At 49.0% G+C, this 27,958-nt stretch overlaps 1 protein-coding gene across 1 annotated transcript in view; it reads left to right on the forward strand.

Annotated features, from left to right (window-relative positions):
- Window positions 1-27,181, forward strand: part of elfn2a (extracellular leucine-rich repeat and fibronectin type III domain containing 2a) — a 39,242-nt gene extending 12,061 nt beyond the window's left edge. Inside the window, exons 2-6 of the mRNA XM_061274865.1 lie at window positions 6,107-6,165; window positions 16,792-17,163; window positions 17,444-17,593; window positions 17,659-18,647; window positions 18,985-27,181. Coding sequence (XP_061130849.1) covers window positions 16,993-17,163; window positions 17,444-17,593; window positions 17,659-18,647; window positions 18,985-20,449 — 2,775 coding nt within the window. The 5' untranslated portion in view covers window positions 6,107-6,165; window positions 16,792-16,992 and the 3' untranslated portion in view covers window positions 20,450-27,181. The remainder of the gene's footprint in view (window positions 1-6,106; window positions 6,166-16,791; window positions 17,164-17,443; window positions 17,594-17,658; window positions 18,648-18,984) is intronic.
- The last annotated feature ends 777 nt before the right edge of the window (window positions 27,182-27,958 follow it).

The raw sequence follows: 27,958 nt of genomic DNA on the forward strand, positions 1-27,958 counted from the left end.
TTTACTGTAGCCGTCATCTGCGGTTTTATATTGAAGACGGATGGGAGGGGTTCCACCAACTTTGATCTCCCTGGCCGTCTTTCATCAAGTAGCGGCCAATTTGCCGTGGCTAATCTGCTTTTTAGAGTTCCCGGTGGAATGTTTGGACCTATTTGACCAGAAGCCTCTTTTCAATTAGGCGCGAGTCGCCGACTGCTTCATTTCACTCCGCCATTGATTTGATTTTTATCTTCAGCCGCCCGCCCACCTCGGCTCCGCTCGGCCGGGCTCGACCCGGCTCGGCTGTCGTCAAACTCTTATGACTGACTCGTCCGTCAGCTCCCGAGACTTCTCGCTCTCGTTGCGGCTTTGGCTCGGAGGGAAAGCTGGCTCAGGACGTTGGTCGCGGTCGCAAAGCCAAGAGCGGCTTCGTCTGGCTAATGGGTGAGCGCCGAAACGTGACATGTTGTGCAAAGTGAGAATGGCAAAAGAAGACAAATCAATCTTTTTCCCTCGCTCCAATCATGAAAAGCAAAGTTTGCACGCTTATCAGCGGGCAACTTTTGTCAGCGCCGACTTTGCTCTTTCCCCGTCGACGGCCAATGAAAGCCCAGCTAATTTGGGAGTTGAAAAACTCATTAAGATCAAACGAGCCACTATAAAGAGGCCAATTCTGTATTGTTCGACAGACAGCGGTGGCTGCTTTTTATTGGGTTTCTTTCTTTTTTTTTTTGAAGTCATTTCTCCCGTCGCTCGGCGCCACCTGTCAGAGAAAAGGCATTATTTGTGTCAAGTTCTTTTACGGCGGAAAATGTCTCACGATAATAGCCATTTAAATCAAACGCTGTCTCCAGGCGTTTGCGTGACAACGGCCTTCGATATTTCATTTGGATCTCCGGACGGGCTGCTGCAGACGACCCAAAGAGGAAATGACGGCGCGAGCAATTTAAAGCTGACCCCTCTGAATTCGGGCCCGACGAGTTGACCTCCGAGTTGCTCGGAGCGGGTTTCAACTCGGGGCCCGTGGACTTTGTTGGGTGCCGAGGTGGTCCACCGTGAAGAAAATGCTGCCTGCGCTAAGAAAAAAATGCAGAGGTCGCTTCACCTTGAACACGCTGCCGCCGCCGCCGCCGCCGCAAATACGCTTCTTCTCATGTCGTATTTAGTTGGCTGGCTCATGCTAATATTATGGTGGCCCGGCAAAGTGGGCGGGGCTATTTTGCCGCTGTCCAAAGTGCTGGAATCTTCCAGCAAACCGTAACCAACCAAGCACAGCACGTTAGCTCTTGAAATGGTACTGGAACGTCTTTTTTTCTTCTGAGGCCGAGCTTTGGTCGTAAATATAGCCGTGATGTACGCGACCATTTATTAGTTTCTTTGCTTGGCTAATAAATCAACACGCTCCCATTTAATGAGTGGAATCAATCAAGGCCGGCCGGCTTGTAGGAGCGGATGTCGTCATGCCGGCTGCTCCCCGTCGCCTCGTGTTAGTTAGCCGCGCTAACGCTCGCGGCCGGGGGCGGGGCTTACGATCCCTCCTCCGTCCCGCGGCGAGAGAGAGAGAGAGAGAGCGAGCGAGCGAGGGAGGCATTAGCCACGCTAATCTCATTAAAGCGGACCCGTGAGTGAATCCTGCGGGAGCGTGCCAGAGACGGATGAGCCGCTTTATTATTAAAAAGGTCCAGGGATGGAGAGAAGAAGCAAATGACAAAAGGGATGACACTTTTTCCCAATGCAGTCCAACGTTTTCAGTCTCTTTGACAGAACCGTTGACTCATGAAGCCCAACTCGATCCGATATAATACAAAAAGCTTTTCAGGTAATCTCCCAAAAATGGTGCAAAAAAAGTCTGGCTTCTCTTGGTCTTTCAAGTCGATCTTTAGTTGTCTATTCAAGTCCCAAGCCAAGCTCTTTTTTTCCTGCTTATCTGCCGCAAATCTGCGTTTGACACTTGCTGTCTCCTCCTTCCTTTGTCTGCTTTGTCTTTTTTTGACGCCGTCTGCCTGCGCCAGTCCCGAGTGTGTTTCCGTATCTTCGCGACCTCCTCAAGCGACACCTTCAAAGACGAGCTTTTCTTTCTCCTTCCTCGCCCGAGCCGTTTTCCCCCATTGCTGATGGCATTTGAGAGGCTCGCTGGGAGACGGCGGCAAACCAAGCCATTCGCTTTTTTAAAAGAGCATTGACGACCGCCTTAGCCTTTGCGCTACCGTTCGGACCTCCAACGTAGCCCCCGACGTCAAACATCCCGCCTCCGATCGGAAATGGAGATGGACACGTTTCACGGGCTTTGGAATATGCTAGCTATGCACACGTATGCTAGGTATATCCATTCGGCCAAAGGTCAGCCGCTAAATGGATTGACATTGGTCCCATTTGTCTTGGCGGCCGCGCACTGACTGGACTCTGGCCCAGGTCCAATGCTCGGATTGCTGCTTGAGATGCTAAGCAGATCGTTTGCTAACCGCGGGAAGAAGGAGCATCAGCATATATTCGTGACCTGTTACAGACAATTTCTGTTTGATTTGTCAAGATGAATGGACTAGTTGCAGCCGCTTGCTGTGGTGACGTTCCGTCTGTGATTGCAAACTGCTTTTGGAAGCCCTTCCCGCTGCACGCCGGTCGGTGCTTTCCAACCATATCCACCGTAGCAGCTACTCTTGATCTCATTTTCTCCCCTTTCCCGTTTCTCAAGGGGCCACACAGACTGAGTTTATGGTAGCGGCAAGAGCTAACGACACACTCGCGAACGCATCGCAGTGTTTATGCGGCCGCTGATCGGGGAAAGCTTAGCGAGCCTCGCAGTCCACATGAGATCAGGATGGATGATACCTTGTGGTGCACTAGGGTACACACGCACACGCATAAACACACACATTTATTTCAATTGGAATTTGCCACATTGATCAGCATTTGTTGGAGCTAGCACGCAGCTAGCACACTCAATCTTTGACAGCTAGTATGAGTGCTTCTTATTTCTTTGTGCTTTTCTTTGACTCTTTGGGTGAGAACAACAAATGTTCACTCAAGTCACGATGCATGAATCATCGGGACTTTTACGGCGCGTGGCAAGCCCGAGGACGCAGGCTAAGCTAACATGTCGTTCAAACACTGGCTTAATGAAGCGGCCTAATGACGGGCCCGTAAAGCGATAATTTGGTCGGACGCTGAATAATTCACGGGGCGCGCCTATATTTACACACGTGGGTTAATCAAGCGGGTTCGTGATTAACACTTGGTTAAGGAATTCAACCGGTGTAGACTTTGTTGATGAGCGTGAAACCTCTCACGTTGTTGTCCTTGCTTATTACTTTGATGGGAACTGATGCTAATGTCGGGCAATCGTTGCGGCTAGTATGTCCCGCTAATCAAAATCAAAGATGCTTTCGTTGTATCGCGACCATATCGTCGTAAAAAATACAAGAGCTTATTTTGCGACAACATATTGATATTGTCCCAAGATAGCCATAGCGTTATGCTACAATGTTAGCGCAATCATTTTCTAATAGCATCCTTTTCAAATGACTAAATGTAAGCAATATAATATCACCTCAAAATATTTTCTTCCTTTCTTCCTTTCTTCCTTTCTTCCTTTCTTCCTTTCTTCCTTTCTTCCTTTCTTCCTTTCTTCCTTCCTTCCTTCCCTTTTGTCACTTTTAATGTCATGCTATGATTTTGTTTTCATTTCAAGAATATCAAGTCCATTAAAGCCGCCACGCGTGAGCGATTCTTAATGAATTGTTGTCCAGTTGTTTGTCATCTCTTTTTGTCAGCTCTGAAATGTTGTGTTTCCAAATGATTTGATTTTTCGATGAAATCCTTACCGTTTTTTGCATTTAAAACACTTGAGGAACAAATGTTGACTTTTCTGGCAGGACTCTCCCAATGGTCACCACATTTCATTTTATTTTCCAGACTTTTCCAACCTGAACAAAAAATGCAATCCGCTCCATCAAACGAAAACTTTAGTAAGCCTTAGTCAAAAGTCAGCATTGTGTAAGCGCCGTTTTACTTTGGCTCCATTGCGTAGCTAATGAAGTGTCTGCCATTGTTGGCCACTTGCTGCATGCGTGTGCGCGTGTAAAAGAGATACACCCGCAAAGCAAGTACATACAATTAAATTGCAACAGGAACATATGTTTTTTTCCATTAAATGTTGTTTCTCAATGTTGTGTGTGTGTGTGTGGAGCGCAGATAGGGAGCTTCATTAATGCTAGTCATTAACAAGCCCCGAGGACACACACACACACACACGCACACGCGTTTGCACAGCTAAATGAGACCATTTCTAATTTGCGTGGAAAGCCTCCGGGTGCTCGGAGTGCATTCGTGCACGTCTTTGGCATCGGCGGACCCTGAATGCAACACAAGGACGACTTTAACTAACGGGGAGTCATAGAAAAATGTTGGACTTTTTTTAACTTGGCGGTAGCTCAGCTGATTTGCCATCAAGTGATGTTTTTTTTTTGCGATGACAATCTACAAATACATTTTTTAGTTGGAAAAAAATATATATATATATATATATATATATATATATATATATATATATATATATATATATATATATATATATATATATATTGATCTCCTTTCTTACTAGATGGGGCATATCCCAATTTTAAAATTGATATTGTTGCCGGTTCTATTGGATCTTCACATTTGTTTTGGACTCAAACAGCACCCTTTGGCCTTGGGGGAGGTACAAAAACACATTACGTGTCCAAATATACTGTCTGTGAAAATGTCAAGGTTTTACAATTTTCATTTGAATCGTGAGAAATAAGAATTTCACACACACTGCTCACCATTCAAACGTCCGTCCTAGCGGCTCATTTGTTTTTTTTTAGCGTTGTCATGGCGACAGATGCTACGCAAAATGCTGGTTTCCATGGCGCCGGCCCAGCCTGCTTTCTTTCCAGTGCGCTTTGACGCCGGCGGTCCAATTTTCCTAACGTGTTGACGAGAGCGACAAAGTCGACTGAGCGTGCGAAAAACAACGTGACGCATTTGGCTCAACGGAAAACATGCCAGGCTTTTTGACTTTGTGCTTTGGGCCTCCAAGCCTGGCTTCGGATTTCAAATGATGTTTTGTAGCCTCGTGGGTGTTCTGATCAAGGGTCCAGTTGTACTCGACCCAAACACACACAAGAGTGACCCCGCCCCCCCAAGAGGCCAGCGCGCTCCCATAGGGTCGTCGTTTTGGGCCTGACTAAGTGGCCGCTTGGCACGGCAGATGACTTTTAATGTATTTGGACACGGCGCTAATTGGAAGTCATCGGGACGCCGCCGATTCTCAGCACCGGCTCGGGCCGGGAGGAAAAAAAAGAGGAGCGATTGGACTGTGATTGCCATCACCTAGTCGGGCGGACGGGCAGGCGGCGCTCGCTCGCTCGCTCGCTCACCTCGTTACGACGGCTCCTCAATAGCCGCGATTCGGGCCTTTCAAGTGCTTCACTGGCCCGAGCTCGTACGAGAGGGACGGACGGCGACCCCTTCAAGCAATAGATACACAAAGTCAGCCATTTTGGTCTGAAGTGCTCATCTTTGGGTCCTTCTTGGTAAAGTCTCTCATTGCTTCTGTAATTTGCAAGCCAGTTTAACTCTGCCGTGCCGCATGAAATTTGAGACCCGCAAAAGTCCTGGCAGAAAAGAAAGATTTCAGGAGAAGCAGCACCAAGTTTGTTTTGAGGGTCCCGTAAAGCGCTTGTCATTTTGCCATCACAAGGCGGCAGCAGATCGTTGGTCTCGCCCAAGGTTATTTATTTGAACAATTTTTGAATGGCCCAATTGTTTGCAGAAGGATCTGTTGGACTTGGTCAAGCAGCCCGAGGTTATTTGCTTGGCGTAAACAACTGCAAGTTTGTCCAAATGCCAACCGGAGGTAGTCTGAGGACAAAGCGCACATTTGGCCTTGAAAGCAACACTTCATTAGCGGAATGTATACAACGCGCCACGCCAGCAGGCGGGCCGCCATTAGCTTAACGGCGTTCCGGAAGGGAAGCCGACGACTCTGAGGGCGGGCCAGGGTGCCGTCGTAAACATGCCGGCGGGCGCTAACAAGCTGGGATAAATAAGGGCGACTTAGAAGCTACAGCCAAACGTGACCTTCTCTTCTCTTTCTTTCCAGGTGTCGGTGACCCCCTGGCCGCCCCGGCGCGGACGCCAACTTCAAGTCTCGTCCGCGAGGTAAGAAAATCGGTGCTTCCTGTTTCGTCAACGTCCTTTAGCTAGCACATGTCCAAACATTTGAAAATCAAAGATGGTTTCCCTGGTGGGGTCATGAATGACTCCAATAAAAATGGATGGCTGGCCCCGTCACATACACACAACAGAATCCAGTGATAAAAAGATCAAGCGTTTTCCAAATTATTTTGAAAGTGGGATTGGGACAGAAAATATAGTAATGTCTTACTGTTATTAAAAGAAAGACAATTTACATCAACATTGAGTTGACGCACACGTTTTGACTTTACGGGAAACATGAAATAATGTGGTGGGCCTCTGGTTTGACACCTGCGCTCAAAATGATGGGGGCTTTCCTGCCACGTCCTTTTTGCTCTTCCGCCTTTTTGATACTCCAAATGCAATTTAATGTGTCGTTACTTGAGCCAAAGGAAGCCCATAACATTTTGGTACGACGACAGCGGGAAGGTCGAGTGAGGTAAATTTGTCATCTTTTTTTTTAATGCTAGCTGAGCAGGGAATGTGGAGGAGGGATTTTGTGGCCGCCGAAATACGCCGGCAGAGCGAGCCTTCGTTACCGCAATTAAGCAGCGGCGAGCTAAGGCGGGTAAACACTGACTGCTGCTATTCAAGCGCAAAGCTATCAAACTCCCACAGAGGCTCACTAAACACTCTGTGTAGATGGTGTGCGTGTGCGTGTTGCTAATTTCCGGCAAATGTTGGATTCAGCCACTCAGCCGTATAATCAGGCAAAGCCAAAAGGGATGACATTACCAATCATAGTCATCCTCTTAGCTGATGGTTGGGGGGGGGGGGCTTAAAAAGGCCATTTGGCAATCACGTCAGGTAGCATCTTTGTGTAAATGATCCCTCGCAGCAGCCAAAAGCACAAAGTTGCTGTTGTTTGACTCGTCTTTGTTTGTGATGAAGTAGTTTCGCTGCTTTGTTGCACCCTTCAGTGTTTTGCTCTTTTGCAGCTAAGCTAAAGGCGTAACATGCTAGGTGGCGTTGACTTCTCACACAGGCGCATGTCGATCAGACGTAGCGGCCAAATTGGAGACGTTTGAGGCGCGCTTAACTTTTAGCGTCGACGCGCAAATTGCCAGCCTAACGTCGGAGCCGCTTTTGAGCGACGGCTGAGCTAACAGCAGCGATAAATGGCGGCAAAGCGGGAGATTAGCCACACTGAGATGGAGACGGCAAGAAGCCGCTGATCGCAGAGCCGTCAACGACGGAGAATAAACACGAGGGAGGGAATTCTAGAGGCGGAGCGCATGGCAGGATCCATTCCGAAAAGAAAAAGCCCAATCGCCGTCAAAAGCTGCTGGAAAGTCATACAAAGTAGCCAAAATGGGGGAAAAAAATACTCAAAGTGGAGGTCCCGTTGTACGGTTCAAATTCAATTACCGTTTTTTCCCATGTATAATGCGCAAAATTTAACTAATTTATTGTCCTAAAATCTGGGGTGCGCATTATACATGGGTACAGAAAAAAAAAAAAAAAAAAATGTTTTACTCTTAGAAGCTAACAAAGCTAAAAGGCTGTTATTTGCTCTCACAACATGTTTTCATTCCATTTGAAGCGCCCATGTGCAACTAGTTTGATAGCCTTGCTACCTTGAATCACGTCGAAAGGATTACAAAAACAGATTGGACATACCTATATATATAAAGAAAGAAAGAGAGTCGTGTTGAAATGGAATATATATCCACACAGTGTACAAGACGCAGACAAAATGATTCGTGAGCTGCGCTAAATCCTTACACGATAATTGCAGCAATGCGTGGCACGCTCAGAGTTTGTGCTTTCACGTTTGAAAGGAGCCCATGAGCTAGCCTGACATCTTCTCTTCCATCACCGGGCGCGACGCTCCATTCTTCCTTATTGTCTCTCTTTTTCCAGCCGCCACCTGAACTGTCCACGACCCGCCGGCGATGCGTGCGTGCGTGCGTGCGTGACTCGCCTGCAAACTTTGGACTTTTCATGGCCCTGTGTTGAAACCCCTTTTGGTACATTTCCGTCACGCGCACACACACACACACACTCTTTGTGAGGTTCAAGGCGACAAATGGAGATGTATTTTTTCCCCCGCAAGTGTAAATCTATGGTATGTGCGGGCGGGGCTTTCTTCTTGCCAGGCATTCATCAGCATCCTGGTGGCCTTTTGGCCCGACTGCGCATCCCGGGCCAATTAGCGCGTCGTTAAGGACGGTATTTAGCAGAGAAGATGGACGAGGTTGCGACGGGGCGGGCGACGTGGCGTGCGACGCGTCGGGGACGAGAGAAAGAAAGGTCAGCCCGTGACGGATGGAAGCCAAACGTTTGACAACGAGCCTCGGGTGGCACTCGTCTAATCTTCTTTGTCGTCTTAGCCTTTGCTAGCTCGCTGAAATTCTTCCCGGAGGAAATCACGCAAATGGAACGAATATGTCGGCGTCGTAAAAACTTTATTAACCGGACGGGTTATTTTGTTAAAGTAACATTTTGACAAGGGTGGCAAAAAAAAGATCCCGAAAAGTAAAAAGGGAATTTGAATTGAGCCACGTTACGATGCTTCGATATTTGGCAGGAGGAACTTATTCCAAAATATATGTATCTTTTTTTTTTTAAAAAAAAATGAGTATTTGATTTTTATTTTGGTATTTTCTTCTAGTTTTTCATTTCCATGTAGTGATTTTTTTTTTTCTTGACCATTTTTTTAATATTTGTATTTGTATTGTACTTTTTTGTATTTGTTCTGTATTTTCAGCTGATATTTTTCTATAGTTGCCACCTAATATTTTTTCATCTCCATTTTTGTGGACAAAACATCTACAAAAGTGGTCGTTATTTTTTTTAGAGATTTATTTGTCTTGATTTGTCTTATTTTTTGGGTGGGGTTAGGGTTAGTAGCAGGTATGTATATGTGCTCCAAAGTTCCTTAAAAATGTGCAAGCCTTCCGTCCATTGAGCGCTGAGCCTTTTTGTGCAAGCTAATGGGCCGCTCTCTCTCGCTCTGTCTCTCTGATGCACTCATGCACGCACACACGTTTGTTTCACTCTGCTAGTTAGACTTGAGCAGCAATCTGTCAGCTACACACATATCCCATTTTGCTCCCTTGTCGTCTCACCTCAGCGCTTTGGCTTCTTTGAGCGTCAGGCAGCCTCAAAACGGCGTCTAATAGGCAAGAAGGACACGCCTTTGAAAATTTGCCAGGCTTGGCCATCTTGAGAAGACCTCCCTCCGTAAAAGCGCCAATTTGTGGCTCCTTTTTGTTCCTATTGGACCAAATTTGAAGCGTAACACCAAATTTAGCAGTTTTTGTCCTTGATAGTGGGGGAAGCAGAACAGCACTCTGATTGTTTTATTTATTTAATTTGATTCAATTATTTAAAAAAGTATCAATAATAATAATATATTGATTGATTTTATTGAGGGTTTTTTTGTTTTTTTTAAATTCCGTGTCCTCTGAATCTTCTTTATCCACTCAACACCCAAATCCAGTTTCAGAATTCGGTCGGCATGTCCGTCACGAAGAGAGCCACAGAGAGTGACGAGAAGTCGGCCATTTTGTCTTGAAGCGTCCATTTAAGAGGCATTTGGGCGACATTCGCAGAGTCCTTAAGTGATTTTCACTTGTGGCCGCCAAATTCCAGCCGTGTGTACTAGGCAAACGGGCCTCGCCAAACTATGAAACGCTTCTGCCGAATCGCCTATAAAAGGGCAAACTCCGAGTCAGCTCCACAAGGTCAGAGCTTAACGAAACGGCCGTAAAAAGCATCATCGACTTTCATCTTCCGTGCATCTTCCCATCGTCGTTGGCGAGAGAGAGAGAGAGAGAGAGAGAGAGAGAGAGAGAGAGAGAGAGAGAGAGAGACTTTGCCCACTAAAGTCACTGCGTACGCTTTCCCGACGTGACCGTCCCATTATCGCTTGAGAGGAGGATAAAAACAAGCTGAGAGAGTTGCGGGCGGAGAAACAACAGAGCGCTCTGAGCGTCCGGGATAATTGCCATCCCGAACTGTCTCTCCGAGGACTCAAACAAACTGTTATTCCGTCTATTGATTTGTCGCACAAAGAGAAAGCTCCTGTCCAACCTTGCAGCACGAAAGAAGGCCGTTTAGCCGCTGCCACACATTTGGAATGTGCTTTGGAAGCCTAAACAAACTCAAGTTCTCAGCAGTGGGAAACGAGTAGCAGGTTTTTTTTTTCCATGTCAAAACAAAAGCAAATGAATAAAAAGTTGTTGCTGGATGCTTTGAATGGAGAGATTCATCCTGGTGCTTGGCTCCAGCCCCCAATCAAGGGCGAGCTTTGACAGACGAGCCCGCCCGTCCGTCCGAGCGCTATCGAGCCGGCTGGGTGAGGAGGCTATTTTTAGCTGGCCGCCGCCGTCGTTGTTTACCCAGCTGCCAGTGGAAGCGTGACACGGCCGCCGCCTCGCCCGGTTGGGCGGGCCGCGTCTGTGGAGCTGTCGAGCGCGACACTTGAGGTTTTATCTCCGTGGTGGCGGGGCGAAGGACGACGGGCTAACGCTCACCTCGCACCTTCTTCCTCCTGACGGCGTCCGGGTCAATCAAAAGAGGAGCTGTTAGCGGGCTGGCGCTTAGCCACCCGACCTTGGGGTTAACCAAGCTTGGCCTGGAAGGAGTCATAACTCACTCTGTATGTTTCCACACAGTTCAAATGATTACAAATGTAATTTCTTCCAAGTCATGCCATTTTAATGACTCCTTCTGCTCGGGATTCCCACAATGCATTCCCAAATGACGTGTCATTTTAATGTAGCCACATTTTCCCCCCTCAGGCTGTAGTTTGAATGCGTGATTGTGGCGCCCGCCGCACGTCGTAAATCATAAACGACGTCCAAATGTCAGCCGCAAAAAGCAATTGAGTCGCGACGCCCAATTGAAATGTCTGTGAGGCGGCGGGCCGGATCCCAGACGATGACGCCGGTGAGCGACGTTCCCGAGATGCGACAAAAAAAGGAAAGGATCACCGTGGTCACGTACGGGACCTGGAGCGCATTCCAAGAAAAAAATGGGATTTAGCAGATGGAATTTCCTGGAGAGAGGCGGCGCAGTGAAGGCCCAATGCCCGTAACGAGCTAGCAAATGAGAAAGATCGGATGAGCAGTGAAGAAAAATCAAATAAAATTTTTTCTTTCTCTTTCTGGTAACCAAAATTGTGCACTCAAAGGTCGAGATGAAGTTTTTTGGCGTGCGGTGCCACCTGAATTTCTTTATGTGTTTGACTTGGGATCAATTTTCCTCATTGTCGGTCGGCATTCATTGGCGCCAGAACCGCTAGGGGAAAATGACACTTTTTACTTTGAGCCTTGTCCTTTGCAATGACAAAGATAACAACTCAAAGACAGCGAAATTGCCTTGAAAACAGCCTCGAGCTCCCGGGGGCTAATGCGCTACGACTGCTAATGCCGCGACAACTTGGAAGCGGAGCGTTGAAAAGTAAAGAGGCGGTTAGCCCGGCGCGTAAACTCGTTAGCCGTCGCTAACTTTTGTCCGAAGAGCCGAACCGTCTCGGTTCAAGTAACATTTGTTATCCAGTGGCCCTTGCCTTGCCAGAAATATTGCCGCAGTGTTTTTCTTTTTCCGTATGCGAGTGATGGAGGTGAAAAGAAGAGCGTCTATTTTTAGCTAGCACGCATACGTGATCAAAACGGTGCGGTCAGCCGCATTTGTACGCGCGTATTCGGAACGAAGCAGCTGCTTGTTGACAGGTCTGAAGTGGCTGCGCCTCATTAGGCCAGCTAGCAGATTGGTTGCTATTTTTAGAGCCGGCAACACGGACGCGTTTGAAGCGTCTCCAGCGGGCCGCGCTAACGAGAAGCCAAAGTGGCGGGCAGAGCAGAGCGCTTTCCCGCGTCTGACGCTGACGTAGAAAGCGGGGACAAAAAAAATGTCCAAACAGATACTAGCTAGCGTCCAACAAATACGACAATGACAAAGTCCATTTATCAAAATGTGGCCCAAAAATGTCCAAATAGCTACTAGCTAGCGTCCAACATATACGACAATGAATACAAAGTCCATTTGTCAAAATGTGGCCAAAAATGTCCAAACAGCTACTAGCTAGCGTCCAACAATACGACAATGAATACAAACTAAATTCAATCAAACATTTAGAAAAAAAAAAACGACAGCTACTAGCTAGCGTCCAACAAATGCAACAATGAATACAAATTAAATTCAATCGAACAAAAAAAAAAAACTAAAACAAATCAAAAGTACCAAACACAGTAATTGTATACAACTTTTATTTTCATGAACAGATTTGTTTGAGTGTAGAATATTGGCGATTTAGAACTTGATGAACTTTTAATTTCAACAATTCATTGCAAAAACACTCAAGCGAAGCAACATCACCCAAAAGTTCGCTTTTTGTTTTGGAGCGTGGTGGCTGCCAAAGTGAAGTGGATTTCTCTCTCCCCTCGGTGACTGACTTTGGCGCTGGAGTGCTCTTAACGCCGCGCAGCCATTGTTGGATGTGTCACTTTGCCGTCTCGCGGGCTTTTGTTCCTCCTCCGGCTTGAGAGGGGACATTTTTTTTTTGTGTCAAATCTGTCCGACGACGTTTGAATGGCGACGTCGTCAATCATCCCGTTTGCTCGCTTGAAGGCTGCCCGTTATTTTGCAAAAAAAAAAATAAAAACTCGTGTCCTCCACGTCGGATGCGTTTTTTTTTTTTTTTTGACTGGCCAGCTGGGAACGACCCCATTCGGCCTTCGTCCCGATGCCTGCTGCTCAACTGGACTCGTGTGTATGTGTGTGCGTGCTTGTGTGGCAAGCTTTTTGTTTTAACGGATATGAACTCCTCCAGGGAAATTAAAAGCAGAGGGAACATACGGCTCCGTCACACTCGCCTCCGTGTGACGACCGCAATGGGCCAAATATGTTTCCACGGCAACCGTGGTTGCTAGCATTGTGGTGAGATGGCCACATTGCATTCCAGCAATATTGACATTGAATTTTTGCACACGGCACAAGAAAACATTTTGGCCTCGGAAGGGATTTAAGATGGCCGACTGGAAAGCCTCGCCTCGCCTCGCCTCGCCTCGGCGGGCCGGCCGGCCGGCCGCCCGGTTGTCGAGCGCGACTTTGATGCGGTCCGGCGGGAGATGACGACATGACGCGCAAACAAAAGACGAATATGTCCCGACGGCCTTGGCCAGCAAAGAAGGAGAAGCTGCGCCAGCCAACTGGAGCAAACTCGCCGCCTTGATCTTCGGATCAAGTCAAAGAAGAAATACAATTTGATGGAAAAGACCAATGAATGGTGAAAACACATCCTTGGCTGGTTTCCTTCTCTCTTCATTAAACAAGATTCACAGGACTTGGAGGATGAACTCAAGTCGTTTTTTAAAACTTTTCTCTTCATTTCATCTCTGAACTTTGATTCTTTTGGTTACATGGATTTCTTTCCGCTTGTTAAAGCGAGCTCTGGTGAGGAACGTCCATATCTGACGTGACGGCAAAGTGTTTGTGCAACTTTTGCACAAAAATATTATATTCTAAAAATATTAAATCTATATATATATATGTAAATAAAATTTATTATTTATTTAATATTGATCATATATTTACTTATTTTTCAAATATATAGTATTTATTTATTTTAATATATAGTATTATATTTTATTTATATAAATATTTTATTTTACTTGTGTGTATGAATGAAATTTGGACCTAATGCTGCACTGTAATTGGCTTTCACCACCCTGGCCGGTGCTTCTCCTCCTCCTCCTTCTTCTGCTGGCCTGTTTAAAGATTAAAGCTCGGTCGGTTCCTCGGATCGTCTTCATCATCCCCTTCGCTCTCATTTCTATGCAAAGGTCAACCTCCAAAAGAAATTCAAAGCCCGTCGGTGGTGCCGTGGAGACGGAGAGGAGTCATTAAAAGCGATAAATTAAGGCTACAACCCCGCCCAATGGCCCTCGCGCTCCTTCTCGCTCGCTTTGGGCGTCCTCTGACGGCAGATAGATATCTCCGCTTCCTCCAACATGGACTGTTTGGAAAAAGCAAAGGTGTAAATGGCGCGGAGGAGGGCAGCCTAGGAAGGAGCTCAGCACAATTTGAAATTTCCACCAGAGTATCAAAGAGCCGCAACTGATTGGGAACGCTCTTGGCGTTTTCGCCATCTCAGCATTGTTGTTGTAAGTCACGGAGGGATGGTTTGCTTCTTCCGCTGCTTTTGTGGAGTCCTCCGTATCGCTTACACTTTTTACGCTTTGCTTTGAACCAGAGCGCCAATGCGGCGCAATTCTCATACGGCATCTCCTCGCAAAGTGGGGAGCTTCTGAGTCTCAAGAAAGACAAAAACCAAAAAAATCCCACAGAAATTGTGTCAATGTGAATTGAATTTGATGCTTGGTAAATGCTTTGATGCAGCCGTGCCTTTGCTCTTGGAGAAAAAAAAGTTTGAAGCGAGAAAAGTCATAACGCACTTGGCGAGTTCGGCGCGCAATTTGCTTTGAATTACATTTGAACGGGGCGGGGGGGAGAGAGAGAGAGAAAGAGAGAGAGAGAGAGAGAGAGAGAGAGAAAACCCTGACAACATTTAATTAAAGCACTGCTGTGACAGACAATAATTAAGCACAAAGAGAAGTTCATTTCAATGAGAAAAGGCTTCCTGTCAAAATAAAAGCAGACATAATAAAAGAGCAGCGGGGAAGCCACACAAAAGGTGCGATTTGGCGCCAGATAAGTCGGACGAAATCAATGCGAGCAGCCAAAATAATACAGTCGGCTTCACCATGGCAGAAATTCACTCAGTAAACAAGGGAGCGTTTAGTGGACTCATCGTTCACGCCAGCCAGGCGGACTAAATGTCATATCGAGGGGGGGTGGGGGGTGGGGGACAACTCCAGACATCGTTCACACGCCCAACCGTTGTTTTCCGCCCGATCGTTCCATCCAGTTGTCACCACGCGCAAGCCATACCCCGATGGAGTCGCCGAGATTCCTTTCCGTCATTCAGACGGATGGGCCTGTCGCTTTTGGACACGAGATCAAACGAATAGCGTTAAATTACATGAGTCAACTGAATCGTCAAAGTCTGCGCTGATTCTGAATCGGGTCGCTCACCAGTTGCCATTGATTCACTTGCGTGGCGTCAGCTGACTCCCAAGAATCAGAATCTGCCGTGTTTGCGGCGTGCTTGCTAACTGACCTAGCGTCACGGTTTGGCTAAATCGTCGGAGTCTTCGCTGTTTCTTGTGTATCTGGTGATTCGAGTCACTATCCCGGATCGGAACCATCTGAGTTTGCAGCGTTTCAAGCAAACTCAAGCTCAAGTTTGAGCCAATCGTCTCGGGTTGCGGCATTTCCGATTGACGCCAGCCAATGAACGTAATCATCCAAGTCTGACACGTTAGCTAACTCAAGGCCTTCACCCAATCCAACTCAATTTAACTCCGCTAATTAGAGTCAGTGCATTTGAGCCACTTTCGTTTGAGCGCGTTATTTGGAATGAATCCATTGACTCGGATCGGTTTCCAAAATCAAGTCAATCAATCATCCCAGGTTTCAGTTTGGACTTGAGACGCTGACTTGAGTCGATGAATCTTCATCAGAGTCTTCAACGGAATCTTCTGAGACGAGGTGGTTGTTTCCGTCAGTCCGCTAACTCACCTTTGCGCAGTCAGCGGCAGATGCCAAGTTCATGGAGACTTCAGGCTTGCCATTGCCTTGATTCCGATTCCAATCATTGATCCACGGTCGCAAGCGCGATCTGGCCGAGATGCCCATCTGAGACGAGTGTCTGTCGTTTCGTTTCCGGAGTGTTCTCTCGAAAGCTCCGGTCGTTGGAGTTGGCCGCGGGAGGCAATCTAAACTATTAAGCGTCGGTCGGCATCGTCGCGATGAGTAGTCTCATCATATTTTACGGCGGATTAGCGGCTAATCCGCGGCTAATCCCCGCAAGGAAGGTAAACAGCTAAATGTCAGCAAGCATCCTGTTCAAACATGCAAATTACAAGAAGGCTCCCGTTTGCCTGTTTGAGATTTTTTTTTGGGGGGGGCAAATGATGGCGTTGCAGCGGCCATCTTTTGTAAAGCGCACGTTGATGATGAATTAGCCCGTTGCAGCAAAGGCCAACTTTCCATTAATTTGTTTGACCTCTGGGCTTTATTATGATTTAATGGCACAATTAGTGGCCGCAAATGGATTTAACCTGATGATTTTTTTTTTCCCAACCCCCACTTGTTGTCGCTTGACATTATTCCGAGACCCAAGTACCTTGGACGACAGGCGATGCGGAGTCATTTCTTTCTTTCTTTTTTTTCCCCCCCCCCCACAATTGAAACCTTCCCGGGCATCTCTCCCTGGCAAAAAGCCACAAATCATCTGTTTTGGAAGCGGCAGTCACTTTTCGCTGCGCTGCGTCTCACCTCAAGCTGAGTGCAGTTTTGCTTTCGTTATCGGGGCGTTGCGACATTTACTGAGTGATGATGTCACCCTCCTCTCCAAATGGAGCGACTTCCTGGGGCCTTCTTGGAGACTTTTGGAAACTCTCTTAAGCAATTGGGCAAAGCCTTGCTGATTTCACACTTAATGGAGAATTTCTCGACAAAAAGTTGGCTCTGCGTAAATGCTCTTTTTGGTCACGTTTTCCTTCCGTGTTGCCGTAGAGCACCTGCGGACTGTCGATCAGGACGCGGCCCGGTGCGAGGCCATGAGTAGCAGCTGGCAGGAGCCTCCGCAGAGCCTTTCCAGGTGGAGCACCTAAAATGGGGAGCATGTCGGGAGCCGCTTTCTAATCGTTGCCAAGAGCACCCCTACCTTTCTGGCCCCGTCAAGATCCTCCGAGCTCCCGACTGTCCGTCCTGACAATGGCGGCACGCTACTTCCTGCTCCTGCCGGCGTTACTGCTCCTGCGGTCAGCCAGCGTGGTCAGCGGAGACTGCTGGCTCATCGAGGGGGACAAAGGCTACGTTTGGCTGGCGATCTGCAGTCAGAACCAGCCTCCTTACGAAACCATCCCTCAGCACATCAACAGCACGGTCAGTAGCACTCGATGGTTCTTTGCCTTTCCGTGTCTTTGGGAGTCGGTGATCTCCTTTAGCAATGGGTAATAGGAACCGATCCATGCTTTTCTATTGAGGCTCCCCAAACTCTGGTGGCTGACACAGCTGGTTGACGAGTTATTTACATACGACTGGCTTGCGACATTTTGTTATTGTCCTGTTTTCTTTTTCCTTTTCTATTCTACTGATATCCTTGTCTGTTTTTAAGCTTGACGTAAAATCTATCAATCAATCAATCAATCAATTTGCTCGACAGGTTCACGACCTTAGACTGAACGAGAACAAGCTGAAGGCCGTCCTCCTCACCTCCATGTACCGCTTCACCAACCTGACCGACCTCAACCTCACCAAAAACGAGATCAGCTACATCGAGGACGGGGCCTTTGCCGGACAGGCCAACCTCCAGGTTTGCCAGCGCCTGTCCAACTTGCGCTGTTGTGGGAAAGATTGTAAGTCTCGCGTTCCTCTCAGGTTCTCCAGCTGGGTTACAACAAGCTGAGCAACCTGACGGAGGGCATGCTCCGAGGCCTGGGTCGGATGCAGTGCCTCTTCCTTCAGCACAACCTCATGGAGGTCATTGCCGCCAATGCCTTCTGGGAGAGCCCCAGCCTCAGTAGCCTGGACCTGTCCTCCAACAAGCTGGCCCGTCTGGACCCGTCCACCTTCACCGTCCTCAACCGGCTGCTGGTGTGCGAGCTGGCCGGGAACCCCTTCCACTGCGGTTGCGAGCTGTACACGTTCCTCACCTGGCTGGAAGCCTTCAACAACGTCACGCACACCTACGACCGGCTGCAGTGCGAGACGCCCCGCGAACTCAATAGCTACCCCCTTCTGGGCCCCTCGCCGGGACACGGGAGGAACGCCCGAGTCATCCTTTCCAGCAGGTGCCAAGACGGCGTGATCATTTCGCCCAGCGGGCCGGAGCTGGACGGCTCCGGCATGGGTTTGGACAACCCGGACCACCCCGGGCTGTACCACCGGCCGAGCTTTTCCTCCACCCCGGACCCGACCTACAACCACCAGATCTCCATGAAGCTCCAGAGCGTGTCGCTCTTCGGCGCCTCGGTGGTGGTGCAGATCCCGCGACCCTACAGCAAGATGTACGTCATGTCGCAATACAACCGCACCTTTGTGGCCGACGTCATGCCCCTGAAGAACAAGAGGGAGGTGGTGCCCTTGGAGAAACTGCGGCCGCACACCAACTACACCTACTGCGTCGCTTCGGTGGGCAAATCCCAGCGCTACAATCACACTTGCCTGTCCTTCACCACCCGGGCCGTGGGACCGGCGGATCCCCGCGGCAACCCTTCCACCACCACGCACTACATCATGACCATTCTGGGTTGTCTCTTCGGTATGGTCATCGTTTTGGGCTGCGTCTACTACTGCCTCCGACGACGACGCATCCAAGAGGAGAAGGTTAAAGCCTTGAGTGTGAAGAAAACCATTCTGGAGATGAGGTACGGCACATCTTACACCAGTCTGTTCGAAAATTTGCGCCAAAAGTAGGTGGCGGCCGGCCATTGCGGTCATCAAAATTCGACTTGGTAGACTAACGTTGAAAAATCACTCTCAATACGGCGGCAATTTGAAATCAGACGGTAAGCTTTGACATCTCATGTTTCCCCTTCACCGACGATCCATGATATCGTCGGCAGGCACCCACCGCAGAGACAAATTTGATGGTGACAGAGTTGTCAGATCCAGCTATGTGTAGACAAGCAGTTCACTGAATCCCAAATAACAAAGCGGGATATCCTCATCCCCCCCCCACCCTCCACCCCCACCCCCCTCCAGGTACGGCCCCGAGGCGGCAGCGGCCGTGGCCAATGACCCGGCCGCCATGCAGCGCCTCCAAGATCCGGGCCACCACCAGCCGCACCACTTGGGAGGGTCGGCGGCAAGCAAGCTCCCCCCGTCAGCCTCCTCCAGCACGGGCATGCTCCACGGCTCGGCCAACACCACGTCCTCCCGCCTCTCGGCATTGCCGCAAGTGGAGAAGCTGGCCAGCGCCTTCTCTGAGGCCACGGGCGCCAAGGGGAGCTACATGGACGTCAGGACTGCGGGAGGGGGCGGCGAGGCCAGAGAGGCGGAGATGGGAGCGGCGGCCGGGGACCTTGTTTTGGACACGCGAGGCAACGGAGCTGAAAACGGGGCCGACGCGGCGGAGGATTCCGACGACGACCGCGGCTCGGCGTCGGAGATCTCCACCATCGCCAAGGAGGTGGACAAGGTGAACCAGATCATCAACAACTGCATCGACGCCCTCAAACTGGACGCTGCGGAGAACGCGAGCGCCCTGGCCCAGCCGCAGCCTCCGGTTTGCATGGCGCCCCATCCGCGCAACCTCCTGCCCCTGGCTTCGGGAGATCAAGTCATGGCCTCTTCCCCCAAGGTGCATCCCAAGTCCCATCCTCAAGCTCATCCTCAGCTCCAGCAGAAGCACCTTCCTCCCTCCATGGCGCCGGTGCCCCTGGTGGTGCCCCTGTCGGAACGACCGGGTATCAGCGGCGGAGGCTTCCTCTCCCCTCCGTACCGTGACCCGCCCCCGGCCAACGCCGTGCGGCCGCTTCAGAGGCAGTTGAGCGCCGACACCGCGGCGGCGGCGGCGGCGGGCAAGAATCGCTCCGGCGGAGCGGTCAAGAGCGGCCGGGTGTTGGCTGTGGATGAGAAGCGGAGCGACCCGCCCAAGTACCCGTCGGAAAAAAGCAGCCCGGCGCGTAGCGGAGGAGGGGGCGGGGTGATCAACGGCGGCGGGGTGAACATGAATGGCGGTGGCATGGCATGTAGTAACGGAAGTGGAGGTCGAGGTGGGCCGTCTGGTCTGCAGCAGCAGCACCACCTGGAGGTTCAGCCCGATTACCACAGCTCAGAACACCGCCATTCCTTCCCCGCGCTCTACTACGAGGGTGGCGGCGGCGGCGGCGGCGACAGCGAGTCGCCCTCGCCGGCCCAGAAGGCGTCCTTCCTCAAACCACGAGGGCGCTCCAGGCGGGAGGCCGCGGCGGCCTACTCGCAGCTGTCGCCCGCCCGCCACCACCATCACTACAACTCGGGGTACTCCTCCAGTCCCGAGTACTCGTCGGAGAGCACACTGCGGATCTGGGAGCGATTTCGCCCGTATAAGAAGAGCCCCCGCGAGGAGGCGTCCTACATGGCGGCGGGCCACGCTCTGCGCAAGAAGGTGCAGTTCGCCAAAGACGAGGACCTTCATGACATTTTGGACTACTGGAAGGGCGTTTCCGCGCAGCAGAAGCTGTGAGCGGGAGCTGTGAGCGGAAGCTGTGAGCAGAAACTGTGAGCAGAAGCTGTGACAGCGCTCGGATTGTATCCAAGGAAGATTGGATGCCGACTCCAAAACGGGGATGATCATGTAGCAGGACACATTTTCACCAAGTTGAAGGCAGGGTGTAGTATATTTTCTTTGTCAAATGTTTGGATGTTAATTGGACCTCCTCCCGCAGGCAGGGCACTTTGGTCCTCGCAGGTGCAAGATGAAACTCATTTTGGTCATGTTGTGGTTCCGGGGCCGTTGGAACTGTGAATAGCGCATGGAAACACTGTCCCAAAATGAAAAGACCAAGAGAAAGCGTAAGCTAGGCACATGTCATTAAAGAAACGTTACGTCCAGCAACAGGTTGGACCCGGTTCTTCAACAAAGTTGATTTTTTAATTACTACCTCTTTACTGTTGAAGCCGAGCTATCTCTCCGCCAGCTTGAGCTTGAGATGACGTGCTCGCTCGCTGGCTGGCTGGCTGGCGCTCTTCCCTTCTAATTCCATCAAACGGACGCGACGCGGCGCGCCCAAGAATGGTGGCGCCGCCGCACCGCACCGCCGACACCTGCTCCTCCTACACAAGCACCATTTAGCCAGATAATGAGCGAGCAGGATGAGGAATTAGGCGTGATTGTTGGAGAACAGTCGTTCGTTCGCTCGCTCGCTACGATGCGGCGGCGGCGAAAGGACGGCAGGCGATAGTTATGGAGCTAATTGTTGTGGCTGCTAATTAGGCTGCCTAACATACGAAATGATTCAAATGAAAATGGCCGACTGTTTGGGTACTTTTTGGCGCGCTGCGGACCAAAGTGCTCTCTGGCATGCGTCCATTTCACTTTGGCGGATGGGGACCAATTCTCGGACTGCTCCCCTTCTGAATTGTTGTTGTTGCTAGGCAGGATTCACAACATCGTTTGCCAATCACGCTGAAGTGCAAATCTGCCCCGAAGCACGGTTGTTGGATTTTTCTGCCAGTTTGTTCTGGTGTGGCTCGTCAGGAAGCCAAGTTGAGCTCTCCAAATGAATCTGTGATTGTGGCTGCAGTTGGAAATGTACTCCAAGCGCTCTCCTTCACTCACCGCATCCTCAAAAACCGAGCAGAGGGGCTTCTCTGAAAACGCCTTCATTGCATCCTAGTTTGTCCGCTTTTCTTTGGCATGCACACTTTGACAGGTCCAAATGCTGGAAATTCTTGAATGTTTTGTACTGGAGGTTGGCCAGGGGGTCCTCACTGGCGTCGGTCGACATGGGAGCTGACCCCCCCCTCCCCCCAGCAAATGTAGCGGCTCGTTCATCACGCGCTGACATACAATATGTAACGTGGCCATCTCATCCGAGGCGGCCCTTCTCCAAGGCCGCGAGCTGGACCCGCAAGAGCGTCGTAAACGGGCCGGCCCGACCTTAATAGATTGAGGCGATCCCCACAATTTGCGGCTTCTCTCTGCTTTGTTTGTTTTATATATTGACCCTTTCAAATCACGTGTTGCTAATCGATTGCTCTTTGAACCAAGTTGCTTGAAAAGCTCAATTTAAGATTCATCTTCATTTTACCGACACGGGTCGATGCGACCCACTTCCCCGCCGGCCATTTTGTGGCCACAACGTGTCAATTTGATCCTTTGTTAGTGCACGAGAGCAGTTTAATTGGACTCGTTTCCGAATCCTCACAAGTCGCCTTGATTTGACCACAGCGGGTCAATCGGACCCATTTTTAAAACGCACACAATTCCTTTTGACTTTACTAACACGGGTCGATGTGACTCGCACATGAAAATGTCATTTATTTTGGATTCACAAATGTGAGTCAACTTGACCCACAAAACAAAAGGAAGGTGCGGGGCGCTCCTTAAACCTCCCACTGTGTTTTTCTTTTTTATTATACACCGATGAAGTTCATGGGTCAATTTGACCCGGTGTCCATCATCCAAATATGGATATAAAAATATAAGGAGACAGTACACATTGAGTTTGTTTTCAAGGCGTCCCACAAGATAATGGGAGGTTTGTCGGAATGTCAAATGAATTCTTGTCATTTTCGGCAAAAGCGCTTGCTAATGACGACGGACATGATGAAGTGCAACTGAAAGGAATCATGCCTGTTTTTTGTTGGACGAGGAGGCCTCTGTGACTCGATTACGACATGCCCTGGGGGAGGTAACGCCGCCACCTTGACGTGTTAACCCCTAAGTCTGCTTGACAGCAAGTGTGAAATGAGAACAGATGAGCCCGACTGGGCCCAGCGAGTCAGCCAGCTGCTAATTCTCTCCGTGGTCCAAAATTGACTCGTGTTCATTCTATCGATAAGCATAGGCTGTAAACAAAAGTTAGAATTAGACCAAAACTCCAAGAACTTTGCCCTGATTATTTAAGATTGAATGATTCTTAACTCATTCAGTGCCATTGACGGTCGTAGACGTCAAAGATATGAACTGGGTTGGCACTCAATGAGTTAAGCTATCTCTGTGTGTGTATGTGTGTGTGTGTGTGTGTGAGTGTGTGCATGCGTGCACCTTCAAATCATTGGCCCCACCTGGCCCCTTTGTGTTCTCACATTGCCGTCAACATGATTTTGGTTGTAAACTTTTATGAGCGCTTGCTTTATTGGCGCAATATCCTTCATCTGGTTGAGCACAGCGGTTAGCGCTCGCTAACGCCCGCCACTGCATTTCCCCACTTACCAAACAAAACAGCCCGAGTCCCACCACCATGCGGACAGCCCAATGTTGATGGCTCCCTGGAGAGACCAGTGAGGCCTCCCCGCCCCCTCCCCCTCCTGTTTTGAAGGTTGACTGTGAACGCTGACTTGTTGGAGCTGTGAGACCCAAAGGAGGCCAGGACCATGACCCCCCACCCACTGTTGAGGACAATGGATCCGTTTTTGCCCAAATGACGACAAAATCGACAGAAGATACCGGACGACTTTGTACCGGAGTTCAACTGTGACACACACACACACACACACACACACCACACCTGCATCTCTTTCTATCCACGTGGGTTTACAGACACTTGTGGTCTTAAAAGTGCCAAAACGCTGTGTTTTGCAGAGGCGGCGTCAAGCCAAACATCTGTAGAAATGACTTTTTGTCCCTCCCTTTGTGTGTGGCGACGTACGGCTCGGAACCACAAATGTCGACGCGGGCTCCTCGTGGCTCCTCTCTGATGGAAAGCTTGTCCAATTCTTGTTGGGTCATGACTTGAAAGATGAGATTCTCGATTTGTCGTCTTTGGTTTAGGACTGAAAAGATAATTAATAGCCTTGCCATCGTTTTGATACCACCCAAAGTGGCTTGTGTGTTGATGGAACACTTTGGGCTTTGACAAAACAAGCTTCTGTGTGGATTTTCTTTGCTTCAGACTTGACAAGGAAACTTTTGAATGATGCTCTTTGGATTGAAACCAGCTTCTACGACACTTTGATGGTCATTGGTTTAAAATCTTCCCATGGATGGGCTTTGGCTGATGACAATTAGCTTCTCTGGCAATGCTCGTGGGTTGAAGACCACAGAAAGTGGCTTCTTTTGATGGATGATCTTTGTTGTCTATGAAAAGCCCTTTCTGTATCAGCCGTGTTGGCGTTTAAGACCTTTGAAACTACCTGCTGATGGATGGATGGATGGATGGATGGATGGATGGATGGATGGATGGATGGATGGATGGATGGATGGATGGATGGATGGATGGATGGATGGATGGATGGATGGATGGCTTAGGGTTGCTTTATGACTTTCAAAAGTAGCTTCCATATCGACGGCCGCAGCTTAAAGACCTCAGAGATGACAGGAGCTCCTTGCTGAGCGTCTTTTGTTTATGGAACACAGTAACCTTGCCGAGCGTCTTTTGTTTATGGAACACAGTAACCGAGCCGACGCGGATGGTCTTCTCGCGGAGTTATAGCCGCAACGCTAATCAATGAAAGATTTCGCAGCGTAGCAGTTCTTGCCATTTCCCTTCAGAAACGTGTCAGTCAAATCAATCTGGCGACTCGGTCGGTTAGCTCATTTCACTCCGCCGTGTTTCTCATTTGGTTGTCCTTTTAATGTTTTCCACTTGTGGAATGCAGTGACGCACTCCCAGCAGCAGATCCATTGATTACAGGGGGTGACGGCGGCGGCGGCGGCAGCGGCGGCGGTGGTTGCCCGAGGCGACGGTGAGTAAGAGTCAAGGTTGCTAGGTTGCAGATAAGAACACAAGATCTCATTAATTGCTTCTCGCGGTGCGGTGGGCGAGAGTGCAGGATGGCGGCCGTGGCGGTGGCGGTTGCTGCGGGATGCCCGCACGTCAACAATTTACTTCTTTTGTAAATTAGCGTGCTTTTTTTTTTCCCCCATAGCAACAAACTTGGATTGTGTACAAGTCATCCGTTTTGTAATTCAAGGGGTTGGATCGCACATTCCGCATCGGAGGACTCTGAAAATTAAACACGTGGGGCCACCGGTGATTTTGCTGACTTGGCGCTGAAAAATCCCGCATCAGAGTACGGCAATTGACTCACTTGTAAGTGTTCAAGTGCTCGCCGGCTGGCGGGAATGATCAGGAGATGCCCTCCCGTGGCTCGTAATAACGGCGCCAAAGCGCCCGCGGGTCCTCCTAGTTCAACGATGAAATCGTTCCCATGAAAAATACATCAAATGCTACGTTTTTTGGGGCTCGTAAGCCAGTTTTACTTTGCGAGATGAAATTTGGAGACCCAGCAAAAGGTCTCAAGAAATGCGAAAAGATACGCCAAGGGTCATTTCCCCGAAGAAATTCTGCCAAAGTCAAGCAACGACATCACTTAGCGCAAACGCTAAACCTTTGAAGAGCCACCCTTTCATTTCAAGATTGTCCAATTAAGATTCTCGCCGTTTCGTTCGGGCGACCGCTTCCCATCGCCGCCATCTTAATAGGCGAACCTCGTTACTAATGAGTGGCGCAATCTTTCTATGAATTGCTAATCCATTTATCGGCTAATCTACACTGGCCACGTCTCAGCCTAATGAGTGGCTTTTGGTCGTGCTGTCGCCGCGCTCGTGCTTGACGTATTTTCTCACGCCAGCTCAAGCTATCGCCCTCGTCCAAACAATAGTTCACCTTTTTCTTTTCAACAATGATTCACCAACTACCTTTTTTTGTCTTTTTAATCTGAATTTATTCTCACAATGATCGTAGAATAAATATGTATTGGATTTTTCGACGGCGAATTTCCAAAGTGTACGCCGTTGGGGCATTTCAACCCATTGAGCTCGCATGTTGACTTAATGGAATTTGCGTTAGCCGTTTGTCCCTAATCAGGATGCTTTTGTCTTAATGAGGATGCATGGTTATGACATTATATTCACGCCATGCGTGTTTGCTTTAATGAGCCCTAATTAAGATCAATTGTACGTGTGCATAGTCATTATGTGGATGCCATTAATGGATTATAGAGTCACGTGCACTGCTAATCTACTACATTAAAGACGCTCGCGGCCGGGACACAAAAGCAGCAAAGCCGTGCAGCCTCATGTTGTCATGCGTGGCTAAATGTGCAAAAGTATAAGAACACTGCCAGGTTGTATTGTGTCAAAAGCCTTGTACCTCGCCCCCTTTGACATAACGTTCTCATTTTTCCCCTTCATCAATGCTACAAAATTGCCGCCAACACGCTAGCCGTGTGCAACGCAAGCATTTGTCATTGTTTTTGTTGATGAAACACTCCTTTGAGTTGCAGTCGCTAACTCGGCTAGCTTCATCCTTGGCTAAAATTGCTCGCTCCGGTGGCTATCACTGCCAGCTATGGTCACTACCTATCAGCGCTATCTTCCATTGCTAGCTTCAGTCGCTAGCGATTCTGGCTAGTTGTCCTCCGTCGGATCAGAGCGGAGCCACGGCTAACTTAGCGAGCGCCCGTTTGGTTTCCTACCGACGTTTGGCTGCCGCCTCCACTTGAAATCTGTGAATTTTGTACAAAAAGAAAATGTAGGAAGATTCTTTTTTTCTACCGAGCCTGTTGTGTAGCTCTCTGTGTTTTGTTTGGCAGAGTGCGGCGGGAATTGTGCAATGGCCAATTGTAATTTACTGTTATTATTCTGATTATTATGAAGAGAATTAGAGGTGGAGAAGTGAAATAAAATGTTATATTTGCATGATTTCCTGTATTTTCACCAATCAGATTTCTATACATATACACGAGTAAATATATATATATACTATATATATATATATACACGAGCCAGACGTACAGTATATAGTACGCACTGTCGTGTATTCTGTATTCTGACATACTGTGACTTTTGTCTGTCAATATAAAGATGCACTTTTTCTAGTCTCTTTGTAAACTTGTGGCGTGCGGTGTGCAGTGTTTGGCCGGCGGCAACGGAGACGAGAGCCAACATGTGGCTTTTGACGCACGAGTCGCTGGTGGAATGCAAAATTTGACATTCAAATCTAAAACAGGGAACTCTGCAAAACCAGCAAAGAACATGTGGACAAGATTTGATTTGAAGATTATAACTTACTGTTTGATTGCTCTCAAGAATTTGTCACTTCTTGTAATATTGACAAAAAGCAAAAAAATATCGATGCTAGTCTGGCATCAATAGAAGAGCTTGTGTGGGTCTTTTCTTTTTCCTCCCTGGAATCCCAGAGGTCTTTGAGCCAGCCGCCTTGTCATCTCGAATGGCCGCCACGTCTTCAGACGTACGACCAATCGACCGCTCGCCGCTCATCCAGCCGGCCATTAAAGAGCCGCGTGGATCGATGCCGCCATGCACATTTCAAGGTAAACGATCTGTGCGTGCGTGGAAGGGAGGGAGGGAGGGAGGGCCTTGCTTGAGGACAATCTATAACGAGAGAGAAAAAGCGGAGTGGAGAAAAGACATTTTGCTTGGTTCCACTTGACTCGGCAAGCTGGACTTTGATTTGGCTTTTCGCCATCCAACTTCGGGCTCGACGACGACTCTGATGCAGGCCAAGCAAATTTCCATCTGCCGATGATGACAACAAGGCTTGTGTTGCTTGAAAGCCGGGGCCTGACTTCTTTAAACCCCGCCTCTCATTTGAAACGCTATCTCTGGTTCAAAACCCCAATTTGACAACCTAACCCTCATTTAAAACATTAATATGAAACCTTTACCTTTTGGAAGCCTAATCCAAATTTCAAACTGTCTCTCTGATTCTGGGCTTGGGTGGAGTGGCGCTAGATGACAGCCGTCGTGACTTGTGTGACAATGACAATAAAGATCTATTCCATTCTATTCTAATTAGCCGAGGGAGGCGCTAACCCCCAGGAGGCCCGGCTGAAAAGCGCGGGAAAATCCAAGCCGTGCTCCTGCGTGGCTTGAACATTGATCACGTTCCAGTTGGGCCCGTGTGGGATTCATTCAAGACTTTGACAAAGAACAACGGCGCAGGAGGGGGGAAAAAACTCAAACACAGAGGTCAAATGATTTGTGTAAATCAATTTTGTTTTCAAAAATTATTTTCCAATCTCTCGGGCCACTTGCGATACCGTCACGGGCCACTAGAGGGCC

The sequence above is a fragment of the Syngnathus typhle genome, linkage group LG3, assembly GCF_033458585.1.
Source record: "Syngnathus typhle isolate RoL2023-S1 ecotype Sweden linkage group LG3, RoL_Styp_1.0, whole genome shotgun sequence".
Taxonomy (NCBI): Eukaryota; Metazoa; Chordata; class Actinopteri; order Syngnathiformes; family Syngnathidae; genus Syngnathus; species Syngnathus typhle.